Here is a 23367-nt window from a genome sequence, read left to right on the forward strand (position 1 = left end):
GTACACAAAATCTGACAATAGGTGCAGACACTGTTTTTAGAGTTTGGTATGGCGTTTGTCCGAATTGTCCCGAGGCTGAATTGTCCCCACCTTGTCTTCCTGGGGTGTCCCCGGGTCATCCCAAACAAGTCACAATCAGTGAAACTAGTCTTAGTTATCCCCTCGACCAAGTCACTATCAATGAAACCGGTCTTCAGGACTCCTCTTATCTACCAAGACACAACAACTGTAGCATGTCTCCAAGCCATTACTGTGAACAGAACCAATGGCACAGCATCAAATTACAGTAGAACCTCTCTATTAAGGACACCCTTGGGACTGACAAGTGCTGTCCTTAATAGAGAGGTATCCTGATCAGAGGTCAAATTGAATGGAACAACCAATTTGGGACCAAAACTAGTGTCCTTAATAGAGAGGTTGTCCTTAATAGAGAGGTGTCTGCTAAGGGAGGATCCACTGTACAAAGTCGCTGTGTGCCCAATTGACCAGGACACAGCAAGAGAGACATGCGGTTTCTCCCAAATGTTCTACAGTAGGTTCTTCTGTAGTTACAAACAGTGAACACACTCTGAACCTATGACACAAGAGGCTGGACATATCTTCAAGACTTTCCTGCAGATCCACTTCAAAGCCATAAGCATATCCCGGAAACATATCTGCCAGAAATAAATTGAAAACTCAATAAATATATAGGGAAAGGGAGGTTTATTAAAGGTAACACAATGTACTGTACATATTATTATCACATCTTATTATTGTTCATAAATAAACAGACCAGAATATACTATTATAATTTGACTTTACTTATTATCACATGAATTCTTTCGTGGACGGATAGGAAATAAAACATGAAATATCTCACCAGATAATAACCTCTAATCATACATAAAAATATGAAGTCATTGTAATTTGGTGACATGTCACATTGACAGTAATAATCCAATCAAAGTTATCCTTTAGGATTGAATAATCCATTCTTTTTATATATGAATACGTCTATGAGGATAAGTCAATATATAAATTTGTGTTATCTTAAAAACATCTCAAGCACAAATGTGACTCATCACACCAAAACCAGGCGCATGTCGCACAGAAGATGAGCCTAAATGACACCAGAAGATAATGGGAGAAATTGATGTGCTCATATTTCACAAAAGGCAGACAATAGAGAAATGAACAAACAGTCCGTCTCAACCTGCCAAGCTCAGAGCGACATGCGCCTGGTTTTGCTGTGACGGATCACAAATGATATGCTGGTGTCTCCCCATTGCACGACTTAGAAGTTGAAAGGATGAAAAACATTTGTTTAAACACTTCCTTATCTGCATAAACACATTCTTATTCGCAAAACAACAAACATCTACATGAAAGCTACATAATGCAGATACATCAATCACAAAGATATTGTTCATTATTAGACCAGAATATCATTTTGACCATAATGTAACACAATCATGTGTATCCTCACACTATTTCCTACATGTATGTATTAGGAGAATGAGCAAAAATTTACACCATAATTCCTCAGGATGAGAACATGTGGACAAAGCAGATTGTCACAGTGCAAGATTGGGCAAAAAAATGCAACACACGCTCACTTCAACTTCATAGAAACACTATGTATCCAAAGCTACTGCATTATCAACCGAACAAAAAAATTTAGGCTCCGGCTTCATTTAGAACCCAAGAAAATACTGCTTCGTGATTGTCTTAAATAAAATAGATATATATATATTAGCTAACCAGTAGCTTCTTATTGGGGCCTGCCCTTCCCTCCAGCCACAATATTAAGACAATGTATACTGTTTTATACCTAATCACATCTCAACAGCTGGAGGAATCTAATACATTGTTGAAAGTACAGAAGAAAGCATTACAAAACATTTTCTAAGAATACCAGTAAGTAAACCATGTTTAAGTCATTCATGTCGAATAGTCAATCACTCAACTTGCAACATCTTTTTATGGTCAAGTATTGTACTTGAAATACTTTCAATATTGTTCAATCACTTCGACTTCATATTCAAAACCTGTCCATTTCACATCCACAAGAGTGGAAAAAGTTCAGTCAAAGATAAAATCATACATTTGACGAGACGAACACAACACAATATCATAATTACATCATGAATACAATGCAGGACTGATAAAAATCAGAGATTAGACTTTATGCTATATGTTTTACAAAAAATATATATAGTGATTTTTAAAAATCAGCAGGACGGAAAGTAGATAACATTAACCTACCGAGACTAGGAAGTCTTGTTTACCTCCAGCAAATCAAGTGTCTTTTAGAGATACACACTTTAATGAAGTTATTACTCAAATATTTTTGATTGTCTCATGGAAATACTATATATGTATATTGAATACAAATACTGAAGATTTTCAAACAAGCATTAAAGTTTGATGAAAAGATACAGTAAAAAATTGCAGGGTGCAATATCACAGTAAAAAGATAAGGCTGGATCAAACTTTCGAAAATGCAAAGTTCTACATAGAGCTGAGGCATATTTCTTTTCATTTACAATGCCAATTGAACCTTCTGCAGGACTAGAAAAATAGAAATTCCTCCAAAAAACCTGAAATGTCGCATCCCTGGTGAACAGAACTACAACCTTGACCTCAGAAGGTCACAGGATGAATGTCAAAAGGTCAACATTCCATATGTGAATCTGCCTTATATTAGACTGTTTGCCTTGATTAGACTTCTTCTTCTGCAACCTTTTCACCCGCTTTCAGCTTGCTAATAACCTGCAAAAGAAAACAAATAAAATAATATGAATGAATTCAAATATTCAAGGGATGCTTTATAAGGTTAACAGCAAGAAGTTGTTGGGCTAATAAAAAGTTTAATGGTAAACCTGAAAATATTGGAAGTGACCAAGAATAAAATACCAAAGAATGACTTACCCCTTTGAGGCGAGCAATCTCCTTGTTGTCAGAATTCTTCTGGGCATCATTGGTGATCAGTTTCACACGGGAGGCATAGCTGAAGGTAAATATGACAAACAGTCAAAAATCACAGTTGCTGAAAGTTTGTAAGAGATGCTTGAGGCAAAGGCCCATGTTAACCAGCACTTCTGAATTCCTGGTGAAGACAAGGCAAGACATACACCAACACCAAACCAACGAACAGCTGGCAACGGACCCCGGGAATGACATGAAGATCATGGGTCACTCCTGGCAGGACTGGAGAGGACTGCCAGAGACAAAAGACAGTGGAGGACAGTTGTTGGGGGCCTATGCTCTCAACGAAGCAAAGGCTTTCAGTAAGTAAGTGGAGCATATCACTGAGTTATCACACATGGCACCAGGCAAGCCCTTCGGCTCTGACTTACGTTAGGGAGATGCTGGTCTCATCAGCATTATAATCGGCCGGTGAGATGTTGACAAACATGAGTGTCTTGGAATTGCCTCCGAGGGAATCTTGCATCAGCATAGTCAGCTTGTTGTTCCTGTAGGGGATGAAGGACTGCTCGCTGGACAGGGCGGAGATGACATCACCAAGAGCAGACAGCGACTTGTTGATGGAATTGGCCTCCTGAAGTATACAGAAAAAACGAAATGTTAATTTAGGAACCTCACTGTTGTGGACTTGACTTTTACTTTGAGACACTGCACTCAAAACAAAATACTGATATCATCAGAAGCAAATTGAGATTAGACTTGCAACCGTTTTTGTGTGCATATTTGAACTGACAATAAACAACAGATGTAATGGACAGAGACATTTGGCTAGCACGTTCAAACATCACAGAATGAACACACATGGAAAGAGGAACCAGACTTGTGAACTGTCATAAGCACTGCAGATCAATGTGTTTTGGCAACAGGATTGTACATGTATGAACTTGTTTCTACTTTACCTTCAGTTGCTGGGCTGTTGCACCTGTTTTGGCAACACGTTCACTTCCTGCCAAATCGACCAAACTCAACTGTAAACAAGATTCAAGAAGAATTTGAGTCAAATCCAGAAAACAATGAAATGTGTAGTTGAAGAACATACAATGAGCAAATGGACTCTGTATGAACCCAACTTGACCATCTCAGATAGTATGTGCCTTAACCTACATTTCTTCAATCTTTAAAGGTCACATTCATCTTGCACAAGATCAGTCCTTGCAGTCAAAAGGCTTCTCAGCAATATTAACTGAACTACCTCTAATAACGACTTTCCGAACCTTAGACTGCAACATGAAAGTACGACATGGTCTCGAGGTCAAAGTGTCTGAACCACAATCATACAATTTTGTATTTTAACGTCTGCTTTTCCTACCTTTCCTCTCATGACATTTCCAGATGTCCTGTTGGTGCTCTCAATGACCACACCAATGATAAGATGAGACCGCGAACTCTCAGCATTCATCACTGAAAACAAAACGAGACCAGTTCAAAAGAAACCATTTCAAATCATCATGCTAACGGCAATGGACAAAGAGAAGCTAAGTTTGACTTGGTGACTGTTGCCTCTGACAAACAGCAACAGCTACTCTAAGTGGAGACAACAGTACTGGAAGTTTGATATCTGTTATGTGCCTTTTTTAGCACCACATGAGGACGCTCGACTGACCACAAGGCTAGGACAATATGGATGAACTGGACCCTAGTTAAGAGACCTGCCCAGGACGGGAAGAAGTGGAAGTAACAGGGTTTATGTAATGTGTCTTTCCTCGTCAACAACATATTCCAACAGTTTGGTGTACTCACTCGTTGAGGCAACATGCCTGTTCTTGGACCCCTCATCAAACACAGTATACAACTCCTTGGCACTGCTGACTTGCTTCACCTCGGCACCGAGGATGAACACCATGCCCTTCTTGTCTTTCTTGATGTCAAAACGATCCTGAAGAAGACAAACAAAGGTTTATTTGAGCAAGATGAGCTGAGAATAACAGTGAGGTTCCGCAAATCTCACTGACAAACCTTAATTCTGAAGTGAATCGTGTTCTTTTTGCCATTACATGTATGCAGTGCTATGTATCTGAAGGTGTCAGACATGCTTGTGTAGCCCAGTTCTACGCTTATTGAAAATGGATGCTGCCACAATCATTCATATTCTGAATCAAGACTGTTCAGGTAGACCTCCAATGACATCAAAAAACCTTGGCTGGCACCTCTGGTTTGGTGTGCGCTTTCGGTATACCAAAGCGGTCTTGATTAGACAGCCAAGGACCACCAGCTTGGTATTCAATTCTTAAACAATTCATCATTCATAAAATAAGTAGAATCTTCTATTATTCTATACTACTCATGAAATAGCATATCACTGCAATTTCCAGAAGGAAAGTCATCACTGCATTCACTCTTTCATACATCAGTGAGAGAACACAGGACAACATGCATTCGGTGTGAATAAACCATGCACATAAAACTGATGACATTTTGTATTCAAATGCTCATTTGAGAACAGTGATGTCACACAACAACGGAACCAATCTTGAAATAAAAGACATCTGATGAAAAGGGTATCATGCAAGCAAAAATAATTTTTTTTTCATGGAAAAGTGTGGTGACATTGACAAAATAATGGTGAGACATGAACTTACCCTCTTAGGCTAAATGATGAAAGTGTTAGACGTTAAGAATTACTGAATTTTTATCTCTTTGTATCACAGTGTAGAAATAGCAAGGATCAAGACACTCTGGTTATAATTTATCTTAGTTAATTATTGGAATTCTTCCTTCAATATGAAACATTGCAGATGTCGCACGAACTGGATACTTGCATATAATTGGCAGGTTTTCCAAGTTCCAAGTCTGTTGGAGATGTGAGGGAATTCTACGGACAAATATTCATGGTGTAGTCAAGTGCGATAAGGTTTACTGTACTACGACTTTTTGTAGTACTATTCGATAATACACTTACATCAGCATGTGAGGAATCCCTGCTGAAAAGGTCCAAGAGTTTGTCATTGTACAACTCCATCATGTAGCAAGAGACAGAGAAGCTGAACTTCTTCCTGGAAGACAAAAAAACACAATGTTCTTATCAACTGAGGAGAAATAGGGGATGTCATCCAACAATGATATGTTAACAAAGGAACAAGCAATTCAAAAATTTCAGAGCGATCATAGCGCTATCGACTCTGAACACAATTTTTCAGTAGATTCAAATGATAATCATTGCAGGGCCCTAGCGATCCACTGCTAATTGACCTAATCCTGCACTGATTTGAGGATCGGAGCGTTTTCAGTCCAAAATGGACGAAAAAGCCTATTAATAAATGTTGTTTGGTTTATGATGATTGGAAAAGCACCATTGTAGATTTCTCAGTTAGCAGATCACACTCGTGATTGGTCTTTGGCCACGGAAACCCCCTCAACCCTTCGAGACCAATCACTCATGTGCCCTGCCGACTTGGAAATCCCACTCGGTGGTTCTGCTACTGTATCAACTCACTTGTTTTCTTCAATCAAGTCGAAGATGCGGTCAAAAGCCCTTGGAGCAATACCTGGGAAGTTCTGAGCCTTGTCTCCAATCATCGTAAACGTTTTACCCGAACCTGTCTGACCGTAGGCGAAGATGCACACATTGTAACCATCAACAGCCGACTGGACAAGATTCTGAAGAAGGTAAAAAGAGATGTTGTTGATCACAATCGACGCACGGTAGTCTACTTCGATCTCTGCTGTGTTGGGGGAGCTTTCATATCAACTTGCAGTGAAGTTTTCAATGAGATTGCCAGGAGCAATGCAGAAGGATGGTTATATCAAGATCACAGGTTCTATAACAGAACTAAGAATGGAATTGCTTCTTTAAATATGTTCACACTCATACTAAGTAAGACCTTTCGACCAAATCTTCTATCACATTTCTTGCACTCACATTAGTATCTTCAAAGACTTTCTCCTGAGAGTGGTCGGGCATGAAGATGTTATCGAACTGGAACTCCTTGAGACCGCGGTTGGTTTCCACGTTTATGGTGTACTCATCAGGCGAGCGGATGACAGAGTGATTACCCTGGAAATGTCAACAAGAATATAAGTCCTTCAGAAACTGAATAATTTTCCCAGTCCAGTTAGTTGGAGGGGATTTCCCTCCAACCTACTGGACTGCTTGTGCCATGGTTCACATTTACTTGAACAACACCTAATCATTGCTTGCAATACTCTTACAGTTGCTACTTCAAATCTCCATCTATGCTATAACAGTTTTGAGCAGATGACATAAAATTCTCACCCGGTTCAGTTCATCCTTGCTAAGCGGCCTAGCCCTGCAGTAGACACGAATCTTGCCCTTCATGTCCTCAACCATATTGAAGTACTTCTTCCTCAAGACCCTCTCACTGTTGAAGTTGTCACCGAGCACTTTAACCTCCTCTCGCAGCTTCTTTGCCTCGAGTTCCAGCTCCTTGACCCTGTTGACAGCATCGAGGCCTTCCTTGGCTGCAACGCCAAGGGTCGACATCTCAATCTTCAGCTTCTTGAGCTCATTGTTGACATTGTCGTAGTCCTGGAACAAGAAGGAGACAAGTCAGGGACATGCGCTCTCAAAAGGGGCCATGCGTTCTCAACAAATGAAACTTTCAAGAAACTCACTTCACTAAGATGGTACAACAATTGGCAGCAGTGGAGGAAGAGGAAGGGAGTAAGATGATCATATTTTAGTCGTACAGAAGGCAAGGCAGGCGCCAGACTTTTTAGATGCAGGCATACACCTGGGTGTCAAGACTGATGGTCTTCATAGACAGAACCCAGCATTTGAGTCAAAGCCAGGTCTTCCTTTTACCCTAACTGGAAAACGAAAATCACCAAATTGATGCAACAAAAAGGCCCGGCCTTGCAATCTTCAAGATGCTCACCTTTTTCGTTGCATTGAGCTCCTCCTCCTTCTGCTTGAAGTTCTCAAGATTCCGCGCAGCCTTCTTCTGTTCCATCTCGTACTTCTTCTCAAGTTCTTTCAGGATTTTCTCCTTCCTTTTCTGCAATAGATCATGAATATTAATCAGATGTGAGGGAAGAATGATGCTTTTTCAGGGCTCAGGGAAGGATGAAAGCAGATGTTTGTCGCCATCTTGACAGCCAAGATGGAACTCGCCCGTCATTTAAGAAAGAAACAGGGTTCAAGCAAAACTACCCCCATCCCTACTTGGTGTGCACCAACTCATGTTATACCCTATGTAATGTAATGTAAATACCATATTTCTATAGCGCCCGTTTCAAGCAAAATGCTCGTTCACGGGCGCTTTACAGATAAAAAGATCACACCTGACTAAACAGCTCTGTCTTCAACAATCCGCGAAATTCCTTAAGGGTCACGGCTGCCCGGATGTTGGTCGGCAGCCGGTTCCAGAGCGTGGGGGCCGAGTGGCCAAATGCCCGCTCGCCGTATGTTCTTTTTGCACGCGGAACTACAAGTGATAGGTCGTGTGCTGACCGCAGGTGCCTTTCTGGCTCATAGACATTGATCATCTCAGCGAGGTACTGGGTATTGCACTGTTTTGACAGTGACGTGACATCAATTTTTTCTGAGTTTTGATGTCATTTTGACGCATACCCTGGTAAAAACATTAATTTTGCAAAGTTTGCCGGTAGCGAAAAACACAAACTAAAGTGAAAAAATCCCGGTTTGCAGAAAACACTAGAACTTACATCAGCGACACCTCCTCCTCCTCCAACAGCAACGACAGCGGCGCCACCTTTCCCAGACTCGAGCTGCTTGATGCGAGTGTTCAGTTCGTTGTTCTCCTTCTTCAGCTGTATGACCTGGTCTTTCAGAGCCTTGGCGTTACCGTCCGGTTTCTGAAGTGGGGAAATTTACATACGTTATCTCGCGAGCATTTTAAAGCTATAATCAACATAACATTTAAAGACCGTTCTCCTTTGTGGCGACCTATCCTTGCAGGATTTAACGACAAGATGTCAGCTAAATTTCAACATATCTGTCTTCCATATCATGTCAGCTGTACTCAGTGTTTTTACCTACCAGGATCAGTCTTCGCGTCTTGCTTACGCTACTTTTCAAATTCGAATTCAATTCATCTATTCGTTACAATACAAGGCCTATTTCAAAGAGGAGAAACCAACACCTAGTCATATAACATGGGGCCAATATTATTCTGGGCCGAAGGTAACACCAAGCAAACACCAACACCAAGCAAAACACCACCAAGCCACTTGCATTAAACATGCAGCTGTGAATGATTTCATAGTTTACACTGAGTTACATATCATTCCAAAGCGGAGACACACCAACACCAAGCAAAATACAACAAAGCCAATGAATAATCGGCTGCTGAATGAGGTTTCATATCATTCCAAACCAACACCCGGCAAAATACAACAAAGCCAATGAATAATCGGCTGCAGAATGAGGTTTCATATCATTCCAAACCAACACCAAGCAAAATACAACAAAGCCAATGAATAATCGGCTGCTGAATGAGGTTTCATATCATTCCAAACCAACACCAAGCAAAATACAACAAAGCCAATGAATAATCGGCTGCTGAATGAGGTTTCATATCATTCCAAACCAACACCAAGCAAAATACAACAAAGCCAATGAATAATCGGCTGCTGAATGAGGTTTCATATCATTCCAAACCAACACCAAGCAAAATAACACAAAGCCAATGAATAATCGGCTGCAGAATGAGGTTTCATATCATTCCAAACCAACACCAAGCAAAATACCACAAAGCCAATGAACAATCGGCTGCTGAATGAGGTTTCATATCATTCCAAACCAACACCAAGCAAAATACAACAAAGCCAATGAACAATCGGCTGCTGAATGAGGTTTCATATCATTCCAAACCAACACCAGGCAAAATAACACCAAGCTGGAGAACATGCAGAATGAAAACGCAGGTTTACCTCTACTGTGCTAGTTTTTTTCGTCTGTCAAAACATTATAATACCATATCATCATCTAACCTACAAGCTGCTGTCATCTAATCATATTATCAATACAATCTACGCCTAAAGTCATGAATACACACAAAATCTGTTTACTATAAAAAACTAGTTGTAATATCACTTGTATCTAGTTCATTCCACACAAGAACTTTACCAAGTCGAAGTGCGAGTCCAAACCACCCATATCATCAAAAGTGTCATCATAGTAGTGATCATAGTAATCATCGGCTAAAGAATGAACGGGTGACAGGGATCTATCCTCGTCCCCAATCTCAGGTGATGCACGATGGTCGCCCTCCCGAAGGAGAGCAGGCCCCCGGCCTCTCACTCTGGCTGTCTTGGGCCTTATTGGGCGAGGCATTGATTCATCAAAATCAAAGTCGTCTTCCGACTCTGACAAATCAATAGCATCTATTTCACCAGCCTGGAGAGATTCTCGCCTCTCATAGTAAGCCAGGTAGGACATTGGGGACTTTCTCTTTCTAGCCTGTCACCAGTTCATTGAGGTGGAAGATGACAGAACAATAAATCAACATTGGTATCATAAATTATTCGGTGAGCGGGGACTGCAACATCATATTCACCACAATGGCTCATTAGTTGACACCAACTTTTAATAAAGGATGGCAAATGACTTCCGTCTGTCACTCCCTTTCCCTTTCATTGGAGAAATGCACATGGATGCGATAGAACTTACAATGCAACAGAGTCCACATAAGCATTTCATAAAATTGGTTAACTGTTATATTTTTTTAATTGAAGTTGTGACGTTTTTGTTAGAATACTTACCAGTATTCCAGGCTTCTTCTGCTGAGCAGGTGCAGTTGGAGCCTAGGTGAGGAAATGTTAGCAAATCTTGGTTAGAGGGAGAAAAAGAATAGCCACTGTTGCGCTGTTTCTCAAACTATTATGCAGTTGTGAATAAGGTTGAACTTGAGAAGATTGTTAGATATATTACATTATGTTAGCTCATACAGATTTTAGAATAGCTTGGTGAGGCCATAAAAATGTCGACAAGATAACGGACCACAGCTGTCTTAGGAATCAGAAACATCTTCCCAATCTGACGAAAAGAGGTGCCTGGACCAGACAAGAAGACCAGTTTGGCCAGCAAGACAGGTTAATCTGTTATAAGTAAGCGCCAGTGATGGAGTAGTTCCCTGCTGTATATCGTATGTTAGTATAGTAATAAGAGTGCATCCTCCTACTGAAATTTTGTTACTGAAGTGTGAATTATGCTATGGTTACTTTTTGTGTAGGAGCCGAAATATCAAAATGTGAAGAGAGAAAACAAATCAAGTAATCGGCCTGAAATTGTCAAATTGGACCTTTACAAGTATTAAAGAGCTGACTCACCCCTGCAACCCCTGATCCCAGCATCTGCACCTTCTTCTGAAGGGCTGCAATCTTCCTCTTCTCCTCATCAGCTCTCTGTTGCTCTTTCTTCTGAAACTCTTTCTCTAATTCCTTGCGAACTTTCTCGTTCTGACCCTGGGAAGACTTCAGTTTCTCCTACAAGGTAAGACATATAATGTTCAGATTATCACCTGCAAGACAGTAGAATAAACCCTTATGATATGAAGGGCAAGCGACAACTGCTACAACTTGGGTTTCACACCATCTGTTTGGCTGCCATGTCTTTTTTTAGAAAGGAAAACTGATAACAATTTCAGAAACACTTGGTCCTCACAACATTCATTTATGGATGAATCCAATACATTTCAGTGTAACTAACTGCATGTTGAATTTTATCAAAATATGTGCATGGCGCTCATATCCCAATCCAATCTTCATATTTGTCAAAACCAGGTCATGGACTTTGCATGCCAGCAGACTCCTTGCAATGGACAGCAGCTTTGTGGATACCGCAGGGAAGGTACAAGAGTAGCAGACCAAAAGAAAAACTTAAGAGGATCCGTGAAGAAGAAACTGCAGGGGCGCACATGGAGTCAGCTGGGCAGAAAGCCACCAAGGGGAAAGATTGGAGTACCCTGAAGGAGGCACTCTTACCTCCAAGTCAGCACTGATAGTCTTCTGCTGTTTCAGGTTACTGCTCACAGCTTCAACGCGTCCCTTCAACTCCTGAATCTCCGCCGTCATGGCGATACTCGATGCAGTGCTGGCGGTCTTCTCCTTCTCGACCCGCACTAGCTTGTCCTGGATCTTCTGGATTTCCACCTTGGCGTTGACGGGGAGATTGTCTAATCTTGCCTGCTCAAGTTCGGCCTTCTCCTTGCGAATATCATCAATTTCCTAGAGAAAAAAGACATAAAGAGACAACTTTTACTTTTTCATCTTTTGCATTCAGCCTTATCTTTCTCATTTTCCTTTGTACGCGTACCCTAGCACAGGGCTGTGTGAAACTTCTTTTCCATTCAGGTAATGTCTTTTCCTTTTAACCAGCCTAAGTGTTTTCATTAGCAATACGACACTTACCTGATCCCTTGCTTTGATCTGTGCCTCAAGAGAAGCCTGCATGCTGTCCGCCTTGGTGTTGGCCAGCCCCTCCGAGTTCTCCAACTCCACCTTCATGCCATCTAACTGGTTCTTCATAGCATCCAACTCCTCCTTGGTCGCATCATGAGAAGCCCTCTCCTCCCTCAGCTCAGCTTCAAGGCGGTCGACATCCATTTGGAACTTGGCTATTTGTGTGCTCAAGCTCTGAAAGAGGCCATTCCAATTAGCATAAGTTGCTCAATAGTTTACATAAACAGAACCTCTCCTACAACGACATCCTTGGAGCCGACAATACTGTCCTTAATAGAGAGGTATCCTGACAAATACTGTCCTCAATAGAGAGGTATCCTGACAAATACTGTCCTCAATAGAGAGGTATCCTGACAAATACTGTCCTCAATAGAGAGGTATCCTGACAAATACTGTCCTCAATAGAGAGGTATCCTGACAAATACTGTCCTCAATAGAGAGGTATCCTGACAAATACTGGCCTCAATAGAGTGGTATCCTGACAAATACTGTCCTCAATAGAGAGGTATCCAGGCTACGAATAAAAATGAAATGGCCAGGTTTACAATATATAGAATACAAACCTCAGTATCCTCCATCCCGATGGTTCCAGATTCTCCTCCAGACAACAAGTCTGTCTCCAGCTTGGCTATCTTCTCAAGCAATTCCTGAAAAATATAACACATGGAAATATGGGTATTTGAAACAAACTTGATTCAAATCACCACAGAGAATATTCTTCCCAGTGTTCTCATCTACCATGAAATCAAAAACTAACAGTATCATTCCTATTTGAGCTAAACATTACTGAAATACAAATCAGATTAGAACTGTCAAAACCTATATTGACATGGCAGAAAAGTCTTCAATTGACACACTCTAAAGAAACAATCAGTGTCATTATTAATTCCATTTCTAATTAGTAGACTGAACATTCTGTAAAACGACCCAGTTTTTAGAGGATTAAATAAAGTAATCATATCTTACCGCTCGCTCGTCATTGAACTGTGAGTTCTCCAATTCCAACTCGCTAATCTTTTCCTCGAAGTATTCAATGTCTCCAGCATCCGCACCTCCTGCCACAACTCCTGAAGGTTTGTAGTTATCAGGCACATGGCCGGACTTCAGCATCTTCAAGGCAGCAACTAACACCTCATTATCCGATGTCTTCTTTGTCTTCTTCTCAACCTTGTCTTTCAGTCTGCTCGATTCCTCATCGCTGAAACAAACAAAATCCTGATGAAGGGCGATTGTAGTTCAGGTGGCTTGTATATAGGACAACACAAACCGGTTTTGAAAACAATTCAAAACGCCTTGGATTCAATATTTTTTATGGGTCGCCTCATCAAACACCACAGCTAAAATCCAGGCCAAAAGCGAGGCGGCAGCCAAAGTTCTGGGCTGACTGGTCTGCCCAAGCTACATTCTAATGCCACCCTTGCAGTGTAAAACCAGCACCTCTAGTCCATCAATTCCTCAAGACAATGCGTCTACAATACTTGAGCCTTGAATTTTTTTTTCATTCCATAAGATAGCCTTCGTGCCAGGCCTTCAAAGTCAACACGCCGATGCCTCCTGGTTTGTGCAATCAAGTGTGCCTTTCTTACTGTAAAATACAGCAACATTTTCAGAGGGATAGTCAAGTGTAGTCACAGAAACTCAGCTTTGTGCTTACCTAGCATCATGCTCAGCGAGATACTTGTCCAGTTTCTTTTGTGCCTTTTCTAAAGACTTCTCCAACTCTGGCATCTTTTCATCGGCCTTCTTGTATCTGTCCTTGATCTGGTCATGAGCCTTCTCTTCTTCTTTCTGAAGCTCGTGCACCTAAGAGACAAAAGAATATCCGGTTTTCATGCATTTTCAATCATATTCTTTACATTTTTAATCACATGCCATAAAACAAAAAGTTGTCTGTGGAAGTGATAATAGCAATGAACAGAATCAGCTGCAGTATTTTTTCACATTTTTTTCAGAAACTTCTTGATCCCACGTCATTTGTTGGCAATATATTTGAATGCATTTCGAAGGTTCCCCTAAGAGCTTTTTAAGGACAGCATCCAAAAGCTGAATTAGAAATTGACTGGTCATGGAAATAGACTCTCCTCTTGGAAAGAAACCAAAGAGAAACTCTCCAGAAATATTGTACCTGTCCAACGGCAGCAGCCAAGAGGAGTTTGAGCCCCTCATCACCAGCACCAGCCTGCTTCTCTGCAGCCCTTAGCTGACGGTCCTTCTCCCTCAGTTCCGACTTCAGCTGGGCAACAGCAGTGGCATCTCCCTGGAAACATAATACATGTCTCTATTAGTGATTAGCATAATGTCATAAAGACCTCGTCTTCATTTTATACTTATATTTCATTCAACCCAAATATATCTACCGGTACATGAATGTAATAATCAGTTCTAAATGTAGAAATTCATTTTTTATTCCGAATCAGACCAATGTTCTGAAACATGATTCAATCATATTGCAGAAGCTATGTCTTGTGCATTAGGCACCAATTGATCAGGTCTTGCCCAAGAAGTACAGGATAATTCTAATGCTGGTACACTTTTTTGATGAAGTTGTAAGGCATTCCATGGACTTGCATTAACTGGTTCTGTGCAAAACAGTTTCCTCTTACACGTACAAGACAAGACATCTGGTGATAAAACATTAGGCCGGGTCTATTTGGCAAGCCGCTCGCCGAACAGGCATCTTTTTTTGTCCTGTTTGGAGAGCCGCTTGCCAAACAGCACTAAAAAGCCACCCAGTTCGGCCAGCCGGGCTTGCCAAACAGGTAAAAAATCTACCCTGTTTGGCGAGCTGGAGACTTTACTTTAATTTTAATGAGTTCGGCTCTCCATTCAGGACAAGAAAAAGTCGCTGTTTGGTAAGCCGGGCTTGCCAAATAGTCACTTCCAAAACATTATCAAATCGCAACACTTTACAGAACCACAGTAGCAATGGCATTTGTTAGGGGGTGGTTTGGTACCAACCACCTACCTACTTTACCGATAGATGGAATGTTACATATAGAAGGGTTAGACTATAACCTACCTGTTGTAGAGTGGGCTCAGTTTTTAGATCCTCCACTGGTGTCTATGTAGGAAAATGTTAACAGTGTTAAAACAGAGGAAACTCATCAGGAATGAGAGTAAGAGTATCAAATATTTGCTGGAGAGGAGTTTTAAAGAACCTTGACAGGAGTTATTATAAACGAAGTATAGAAATCTACTCAAAAAGATAATTAAAATTGTAAATTAGTGGCACACTTTTGAAATTAGGTGGAAATCAAGGGCAATAAGTAATATTTTTGTGATTCACACAAATGAGAGATTAATAGCATCAAACATGTGCAAAGTATAAGAGCCATTAAAGAGCGGTAATATCATGATAGAAGTGTTAGCGGAATTGTTAAGAGAAAATAAAGTTAAGGAATATTCCGGGTTCAAAGCCAATGATGTCAACAAACAGCGGACGCAACTCACCAAGCTACCAATTGCTACAGCAGCTCCTCCCATGATCTGCACCCGACTCAGCTGAGATTTCAAATCAGCCGTGGTGTTCTTGAACTCAGAGTTTTCTCTCTTCAGTTGCGCATTTTCCACCTTCACCTGCTCAAGTCGGGACAGGGATCCCTGGTCAGGCACTCTGACCTGTAGCAACGAGAATGAAATTGCTTAGGTTTTATTTCACGTACAATGACTTAGGCCTATAGAAGTGAAACAGGTCAGTATAATTAAGGCACAAACTTTGTTCCTTGGGAACACTTTTCCAGGCAGGCCGGATTGGATGAATTAGAAAATATGACAGAAACTTTTGGGGGCACCAAAGCTAGCCCAAAGTGGCAACTGGCCTCGGTGCCAATAGGGTAAATTCAACCTCAACAAGACTTCCAATCAGAGAAGATGTTTCAATTTCACACCAGACATAGGAAAATGACTCTGCACAATCTGCATTTTAATCTCAAAATCATTGCATCGATCATCTTCATATCATGCTTTTTGCAATCAGATTTACAACTAAGGAGTTGAAAATTTTAGTCTGTTATCTACCCACCTCAATAGTTTTAACCTCAGGGTCTTTTATCTTGACAGGAGCCGCAACAACAGCAGGTTGGGGTACATTGCCTGCTTGTATCTGGACCAGGGTCTCTTGCTGAGTGCTGAGATTGGCAATCATACTTTCAACCTCGGCCAGCTGGGTGTAAAGCTCCTTCACAGCAGCTGGTCTGTAAAGGAAGACGAAAATATCGTAAGTTTATAACTTTTTTCAACAAAAGAGGTATGTTTCCTATCATATTGCAACAGTGAACACATCAAGAAAGAATTATGTCAAAAAGCTGAAAACTTCTGTAAAGAAATTCCCTCTGTTTCGAATATGGTTTAAGATTAACAAATCAAATTATGAATATTTGTACATTTTTTGGGATATTCCTCCATTTAAGAATTTTTAAAAAATAGTTACCTTTCCGCCTGAGTTGGTTCACGACCGTTCTCTGCTTGAAACTCATCCTTCCACTTCTGGATATCCTTCTCAATAGTGGCTTTCTCCTCCTCCATCGACTGCTTATCATTTTCAAGACTTTTTGACTTCTCCTGAAAAAACAAACATACAAATTTTAAACCAAACGTTCCACAGAAAACACTTCAAAGTCTAGGATAAAAATACAGATACTGACCCGCTGAACATTCAACCACGCCTGTTATTGACATGATAGCGAAGGCTACTGTCCCTCAGGAAATATGAGTAATTCGAATTCTTTTCCATCTTCAGCCTACGAATTATATCCCATAACACGCTTATAATCATCCATCTGTTTCCTGCACCAAAATGGCATTGAATTGCACTCTCAGAGAGTCTCAGTTTTACATGTACGTAGGAAACAAGTCAGTTGTCACAATCTAATGCCTTTACTGGTCAGCTTACGAACCATGGTCAAGCTCTTTAACCAGTTAATTTACGAAATACAGCACACACTTCCAATCATACTTGTCAGCTCTATCAAAATACAAAATTTTTGGGATTCAAGAGTTCTCACCTCAGCCTTGTCCTTGTCCATAGAAGTCGCAGCAACTGCCAGCACGGCATACTGGGCACAGAGGGCATCATAAGAGGCCTTCATGTTGGCATACTCCAACATGTTGGTCTTGAGAGAGTCATACCGTGCCTGGTTCTGTGAGAGCTCCTGAAGAGGTAGACACAGGAATAAGTAGGAGTACACAACCAGATTCCCAATGCAGTTTACAAAGTTGAAAAAAGGTCAGTGTACTGGTATTACTGTTAAATGTATCAGACAAGTTACGCAGACTCCTCTGCAGTGAGTAATAAATGAGACAAGGAAACTTATATGTACGAAAGCAACCTGATACTGGCCTTTCAAATGAGCGAATTCAATCAACATTGGAAAAACTACAGCAAAAACTGAACTGGATGAGTGAAACAAGAAACAAACAACAAAAACAGAAAGGCCACATTGAAATGCAAGGCCTTAAGAATCATTTCAAACGAATGTAATAAAAGCCCCCAATAGTATAGATATATCAACCAATTTGAGGAAATTTAAATTCACTCCATGTCATGTTATGCGCAATCAAACCAACCAATCCAAACAAATATTCTTTGACAACAAAAGAGGGGAATACAAAGTATATGCTTCAACACCAAATAATCACAAACTACAACTAACTCCACTAATGTAGCTACCTTTCTACTCAAACTGTTATCTCTGTTAGAATGCAAAGCTTTGGCTTGACTCAGCTCATCTTCATGGCTCTTACGAAGAGTTTGATATTTTAGAATTCTTTTCTTTGAAAGGGACACTACGCGTTGTAGAATATTGTACTCTGTTTCAGTATTTCGAGACTTCTCTTTAGAAAGATTACTTTCTTTTTGCAAAAGGCAAGTCTCTTTTTGCAAATCTTTCAACTTCAATTCGTAGTTTAGAACCTGTTCGTTCAAGTCACTAACTTCTTTTTTCAATTCCTTACACGTGAGTTCATTCTTCAAAAGCTTTCGCTTCAAAATATCAGTCTCTTCTTGAGATGTTTTTAGTTTTATTTGCAATGATTTTTCTTTCTTTTCATAATCAGAAATATCTCGTTGTTTCATATCAGAAATTTCTTGCCAAGCTTGTTCTCTCTTTTGGAGATTAGATATCTCCTCATCCAAAGCTTTACATTTTCTAAGACTATCACACAGTTCCTATCAGAGGGAAAAATACATTGAAGACAGGTTAGGCACTAAACACAGCTTTGACCGGCAAACATGGGTAAAATAAGAACACATTGTTACAGAAGCTACCAGCTAGAATGGATAGAAAGATTAACAGATACAGGCAGATAAAAAATTATTAGTACAAGCTGTCTGTACTTGTAGACTTATGAAATAAGACAAACTCCAGTCAGCATCTTGTTCAAGTTAAAAGGACTTGGCATGTGTTCAGAACTAGGACCACGATGATGAATTGATGAAAGTGTCACAGCTAAGACATTCAGGGTAGATGAAGCTTGGTCAGTAAAAGCAAGAAGTATACATTCCAATAACATGGAACAAATGGAAAGCAAAAAGATCATACCATATTAGCCATGTTCAGTTCCCCCTGTACTTTATTCCTCTCGTCAACCAGTTCCTTACGGTCACTCATCCACTCATCACGCTCATCCGTCATCTTCATCCTGTCCTCCTTCATTCCGTCCCGTTCGTTCTCCAAGTCCTCCTGTTGCTCCGGTGAGATCCCGCCAAAGACCACCGGCTCGTCAGGTTCATCTTGACGCCGCGCCACACTGGAGCCGATGACGACTGCAGAGACGAGGTGGCCCAGGTTGTGCTCCTCAAGAAGATCGCGGAGTTGCTTGTTTTCGTTCCTTTCTCTTTCAAGCTTGTCCTTCAGTTTCTGTGCATCTTTTTGTGCTGAAGAAGAGTAGAAATGTTACTTAATATATCTTTTTTGAGAGATATTTGTTTAATTTGGCTATTCATTTTCAGCATTTACTCTTATACTGTGGGCCCGATTATTCTTGATCAGACATTCTGTCACCAGCTAAAACATCAGCAAATCAGTATCCAGAGAAAGTCAGTCACAGACACTACCACTCTTGAAAGTAGTAAATGTCCACAAGGTCCAAACAACATGGTTTAATTGAAACAGGGAGGGGGTTCACCAGACAGAGGTGTCCACTTGAGTGTGTTCCACCTTGATTTCAGATAATGATAACATTTCAAAGAGAAAGCACTTTCAGACTTACCGGAGGAGAGTTGGCTACTCTTGTCATCCAGGGTGTGAACGAGACCTGCGCTCGTTCGGCCCGTCTCCTTCTCATACTCGTCATAATCAGACTTGGTCTTCTTCAAAAGTTCTTTCTTTTCCTGGAGAAGTTTCTTGTTTCTCATACTCAGGGCCTGCAAGGGGAAGGGACACTGGTCGACTACGCAAGAAAGGGCATGGATATTCAAGTTGAAGTAGTACCCGACTAATTGGTGGCCTTAGCATGAACCTGTCTGCAGACTTGTCATCTTTCACACCACAGTAGTAGTTTCCATCACAATGGTGGAAATTATCTTATATTTTTGAAGGTGCTTCTAACAGAAGAGAAATTATCAAAAATTTGCATGGTAACTGTGTCTCTGTAATGTGGGGGTCTATTGTTCCCTGCCATTATTTTGAAACTGAAAACGACTTACATAATTGAAAACAAAACCAACCAGATCTCTCACACTTACCATCAATGTTTCCTCCCAGTACTGTTGTTTCTGATTGACCTCCTGCCTGTGAACATCAATCACATCTCGGAACGTCTTCACTTTAGTTGAATACTGGCCTCTCAGGTTCAACACAAAGCTGTTGAATTGATTCTGCAAGACAATCAACACAAGTTATCTCTAGGAATTCAGTCGGGCACAAATGAAAGTGATCAAATTCACCACAACAGAGGTCGTTACGACGCTATTTACAATCTTATGATGTCACACGACATGAATTGCGGCCTCCATGGACCAGTGCTGTTTTCTTAAGTGGGAATGGGCAGCCAAACATAGAAGAACCCATAGGAGCTCTCAATACAGGGTGTGAATGAGACCAGTGCTGGTTTGGCCTGTCTCTTTCTCAACATAATCAGACCTGATTTTCTTCAAAAGTTCTTCCTTTCCTGGAGAAGTCTCTCAATATCCCTGAAGACTGTTTACTTACCTGTGTTTCTTTCTCAATACCCCTAAAGTTTCCTTCAATCTCTGTGACAATGGACACATGCTTCAGCTTCATGTTCTTCATGTCATCCATGATCTTCGCGATGGCACTCCTCGCAAACAGATACGGAACATAGGCATGCTTCTCTCCCTGAATCTCTGGAGGTGAAAGGGTAGCTTGGGAGATGCTACGTTGATCTGGAAGAGAGACAAACAAAGATAATTTCAAAGCTGCACAGCATTATAAAGAACGGTTAACCGTTCAGTACTGGCCAATCTATTTTTCACTCCAAATCAACTCTAAACACACCCTATTGTTCATCAATTATAAAATCAACTTACTTCCTTCGCCAGGTTTTAAAGCCACAATCTGCGTTGATGAACCAGATGATTTGGTTGCCGCAAACATGCCAGGTTTGCCTGAAAATAAAGACAATACTGCAAGTGAAAACTGTTTGAATCCTGAGTTACGGGAAGTAGAGGTACGAGGCATCCCTACTTGATATGTATATGATATTTTGAGTACATGTACATGAAATGCAATTAATTCATGAACACAAAACATTTGTAGCACTTAATCAGTCACGTTTGTTTGAGTTTTTATACACATCATGCCTACCTGTATTCTTCCGTTGCCCAGATGCTGAAGTTATACTTTCAGAATCGGTCCATGCCTCTGAAAAATCACAAAAACATACTATATTTTCATCAAAGAGGATTTTTAAAACGAATCACTACACACTTTTCAGAAGTTGTACGTATCAGTAAGACTACCACTGCCTAGAGATATGGTGCAGATCGGAAGGGGATAAACCTGAACCACAGCAATTCTATTTTCATATCTGACTGTCTCTGATCGCATCAAATTCTGAAAAGGAATGCAAGAATGAGTAAGACAGGCCTACACTCAACAAAGCAGATCGCATGACCAGAACCCACCTTTTGATCTTAACGAGATAGCACTACCCTGCCCCGATGATTGCTTTACGGTAGATCCAACAGTACTCGCACCTCCTTCCACTGGCACAACACTATTTTTCTTCAGTTTTGCAGGCCCAGGACTAACAGACCTCTCACTGCTCTGGTAAGACTCTGCTGGCATTGAATCCTTTTTCTTGATGGACGGATACTGAAACGAAATTTGAGACTCGTTTAACAAGGACAGTAAACTTTCAGGAGATGACAACAAGTAGAGAGTCTGATTTTTTTACCCGGATCTGTTCTCAATTCCATGACCAACTGACCATCAAGCAAACATCTGAACCTACCCTCTTTGCATTGTCTGACCTGTCCTGTTCAGATGCCTCTTTCACAGAAATCAGACTACCAGTGGAAGCATTTGGATTGTGGGCATAGCCAGTGTTCTCGATGCCCTCTTCAATCAAGACTGAAAGAGTGAAAAATTATTTGAAAACATCATTAACAACGGATTAAAACAAACTGGATCTACAAATGATTGGAAGTGATTGAGGAAATTCATTGTATGTCTCAAAATGTTAAGCGTTTTTGGACAATCATCCAAAATCTACTTTGAATCCTGAACTTAACTCTACTGAGATAGCCCCAAAGCTACCCTTTTCATGAAACCTGAACTTAACTCTACTGAGATAGCCCCACACCTACCCTTTTCATGAAACCTGAACTTAACTCTACTGAGATAGCCCCACACCTACCCTTTTCATCATCCTGTTTCTCTGGAAGCACGCTTGATGATGGAAGTGGTTTCAATTTCGGTGCCTTCTTCTTCTTCTTGATAATTTCACGACTCGCCATAGTTACACTTCACAGAAGAATTCCCGCCAGCAGGAATGTCACAATTTGAAATACACAACTTATTCTGAAATATAAACAAGGCACTCATAGAGGAAAGAATGGAAACAAGATTTCCTCAAACATTAAAATCTGTGTTAGAATCTGAAAAAGCGTGACCAAGAACAAGACACTTGAACCAAAATACTGACAGCTTTTCTGCTTTCTTGCATGCAATGCCATTTCCTCAGAAATTTCTTAGGATGAATAAAACTCTGGCAACTGCCTTGCCTCGGCTCAGGTTTGTAAAGGAAGAGATAGACCTGGAAGTGGAAAGTAGGCCTATGCCAACAAGGGCTACTGTCTGTAATGTAACTTCTTTGATTCAATAATCAATGGGAATGAACGATAGACCACATTTAGAAGTCGGCCAGCGGGTAATGACAAATGCGCAATGAAAAAGTAGGGCCTATACTATACATGGAGGTTCCTGCACGACATGAATCATGTCATGAAATGATGCACACCGAGGAGAGTGTCTCACAGTTACGCATTCCATTTGTACGTAGTCACTTAAGATCACGATGCATACAAAAATGTTTGTTATTACCCACTGACCGACTTTCGAATACGGTCTACTTAAACGCTAAGTGGGCGACCCACACATACACAGTCAGCATGTTTGTCAAGCTGTCTGTTAGTAGTGTAGTGGTGTACATGTATGTGTACTGTTATTGTGTAGGCCTAGTGCAGCCTTGAGCCTATGGCTTTGCCTGTCAAACAGTCATCTCTGACAGTAAAACATATACATTTCAAAAGCTGAACAGGTCGTTTATGATGATGCCAGGGGATTCAAAATTGACAGAAATGAGTCTTAAGTATTTGAGCTATAACTCTGAGCTGAGAAATATGATAGTTGTTGCCTGTAGGCACTTTATTTCATACTTTTTAGCACCACTGCAACTTCCATAGCATCTTGGCAGCCATTTGTAAACAATTCTGTTCCTCGCATATTTTGATGACGTAGTACACTAATTGCGTAATTGGATGGGCGTGTCCAAAGTTTTGCGTCACTCAATTTCTAGCCAATCACATACGAATTATTTGTTATTGTTTACAAA

General features: G+C 40.7%; 1 protein-coding gene across 4 annotated transcripts; it reads right to left on the reverse strand.

Moving 5' to 3' along the window:
- Positions 1-698: 698 nt before the first annotated feature.
- Positions 699-23236, reverse strand: LOC135482585 (myosin-9-like). 4 transcript variants are annotated; one of them, XM_064762743.1, is made up of 36 exons: positions 23192-23236; positions 22171-22334; positions 21766-21884; positions 21437-21626; positions 21117-21173; positions 20840-20917; positions 20502-20695; positions 20036-20167; positions 19561-19714; positions 18891-19225; positions 17355-17501; positions 16781-16911; positions 16373-16544; positions 15802-15969; positions 15371-15412; positions 14477-14608; positions 14006-14154; positions 13318-13549; positions 12915-12998; positions 12301-12525; positions 11875-12117; positions 11221-11376; positions 10654-10695; positions 9823-9846; positions 8596-8745; positions 7806-7925; positions 7184-7456; positions 6830-6964; positions 6404-6567; positions 5870-5963; positions 4711-4846; positions 4280-4371; positions 3870-3938; positions 3342-3544; positions 2914-2992; positions 699-2754 (listed from the first exon to the last, which is right to left on the reverse strand). In XM_064762743.1, the coding sequence occupies exons 2-36, from the start codon at positions 22268-22270 to the stop codon at positions 2704-2706; spliced, it is 4872 nt and encodes a 1623-aa protein (XP_064618813.1). In that variant the 5' UTR covers positions 22271-22334; positions 23192-23236; the 3' UTR covers positions 699-2703. The 4 variants fall into 4 exon arrangements, with proteins under 4 accessions (XP_064618813.1, XP_064618814.1, XP_064618815.1 ...); XM_064762744.1 differs by lacking the exon at positions 15371-15412; XM_064762745.1 differs by lacking the exon at positions 10654-10695.
- Positions 23237-23367: the final 131 nt, after the last annotated feature.

Source organism: Lineus longissimus, chromosome 2 (genome assembly GCF_910592395.1).
Source record: "Lineus longissimus chromosome 2, tnLinLong1.2, whole genome shotgun sequence".
Taxonomy (NCBI): domain Eukaryota; kingdom Metazoa; phylum Nemertea; class Pilidiophora; order Heteronemertea; family Lineidae; genus Lineus; species Lineus longissimus.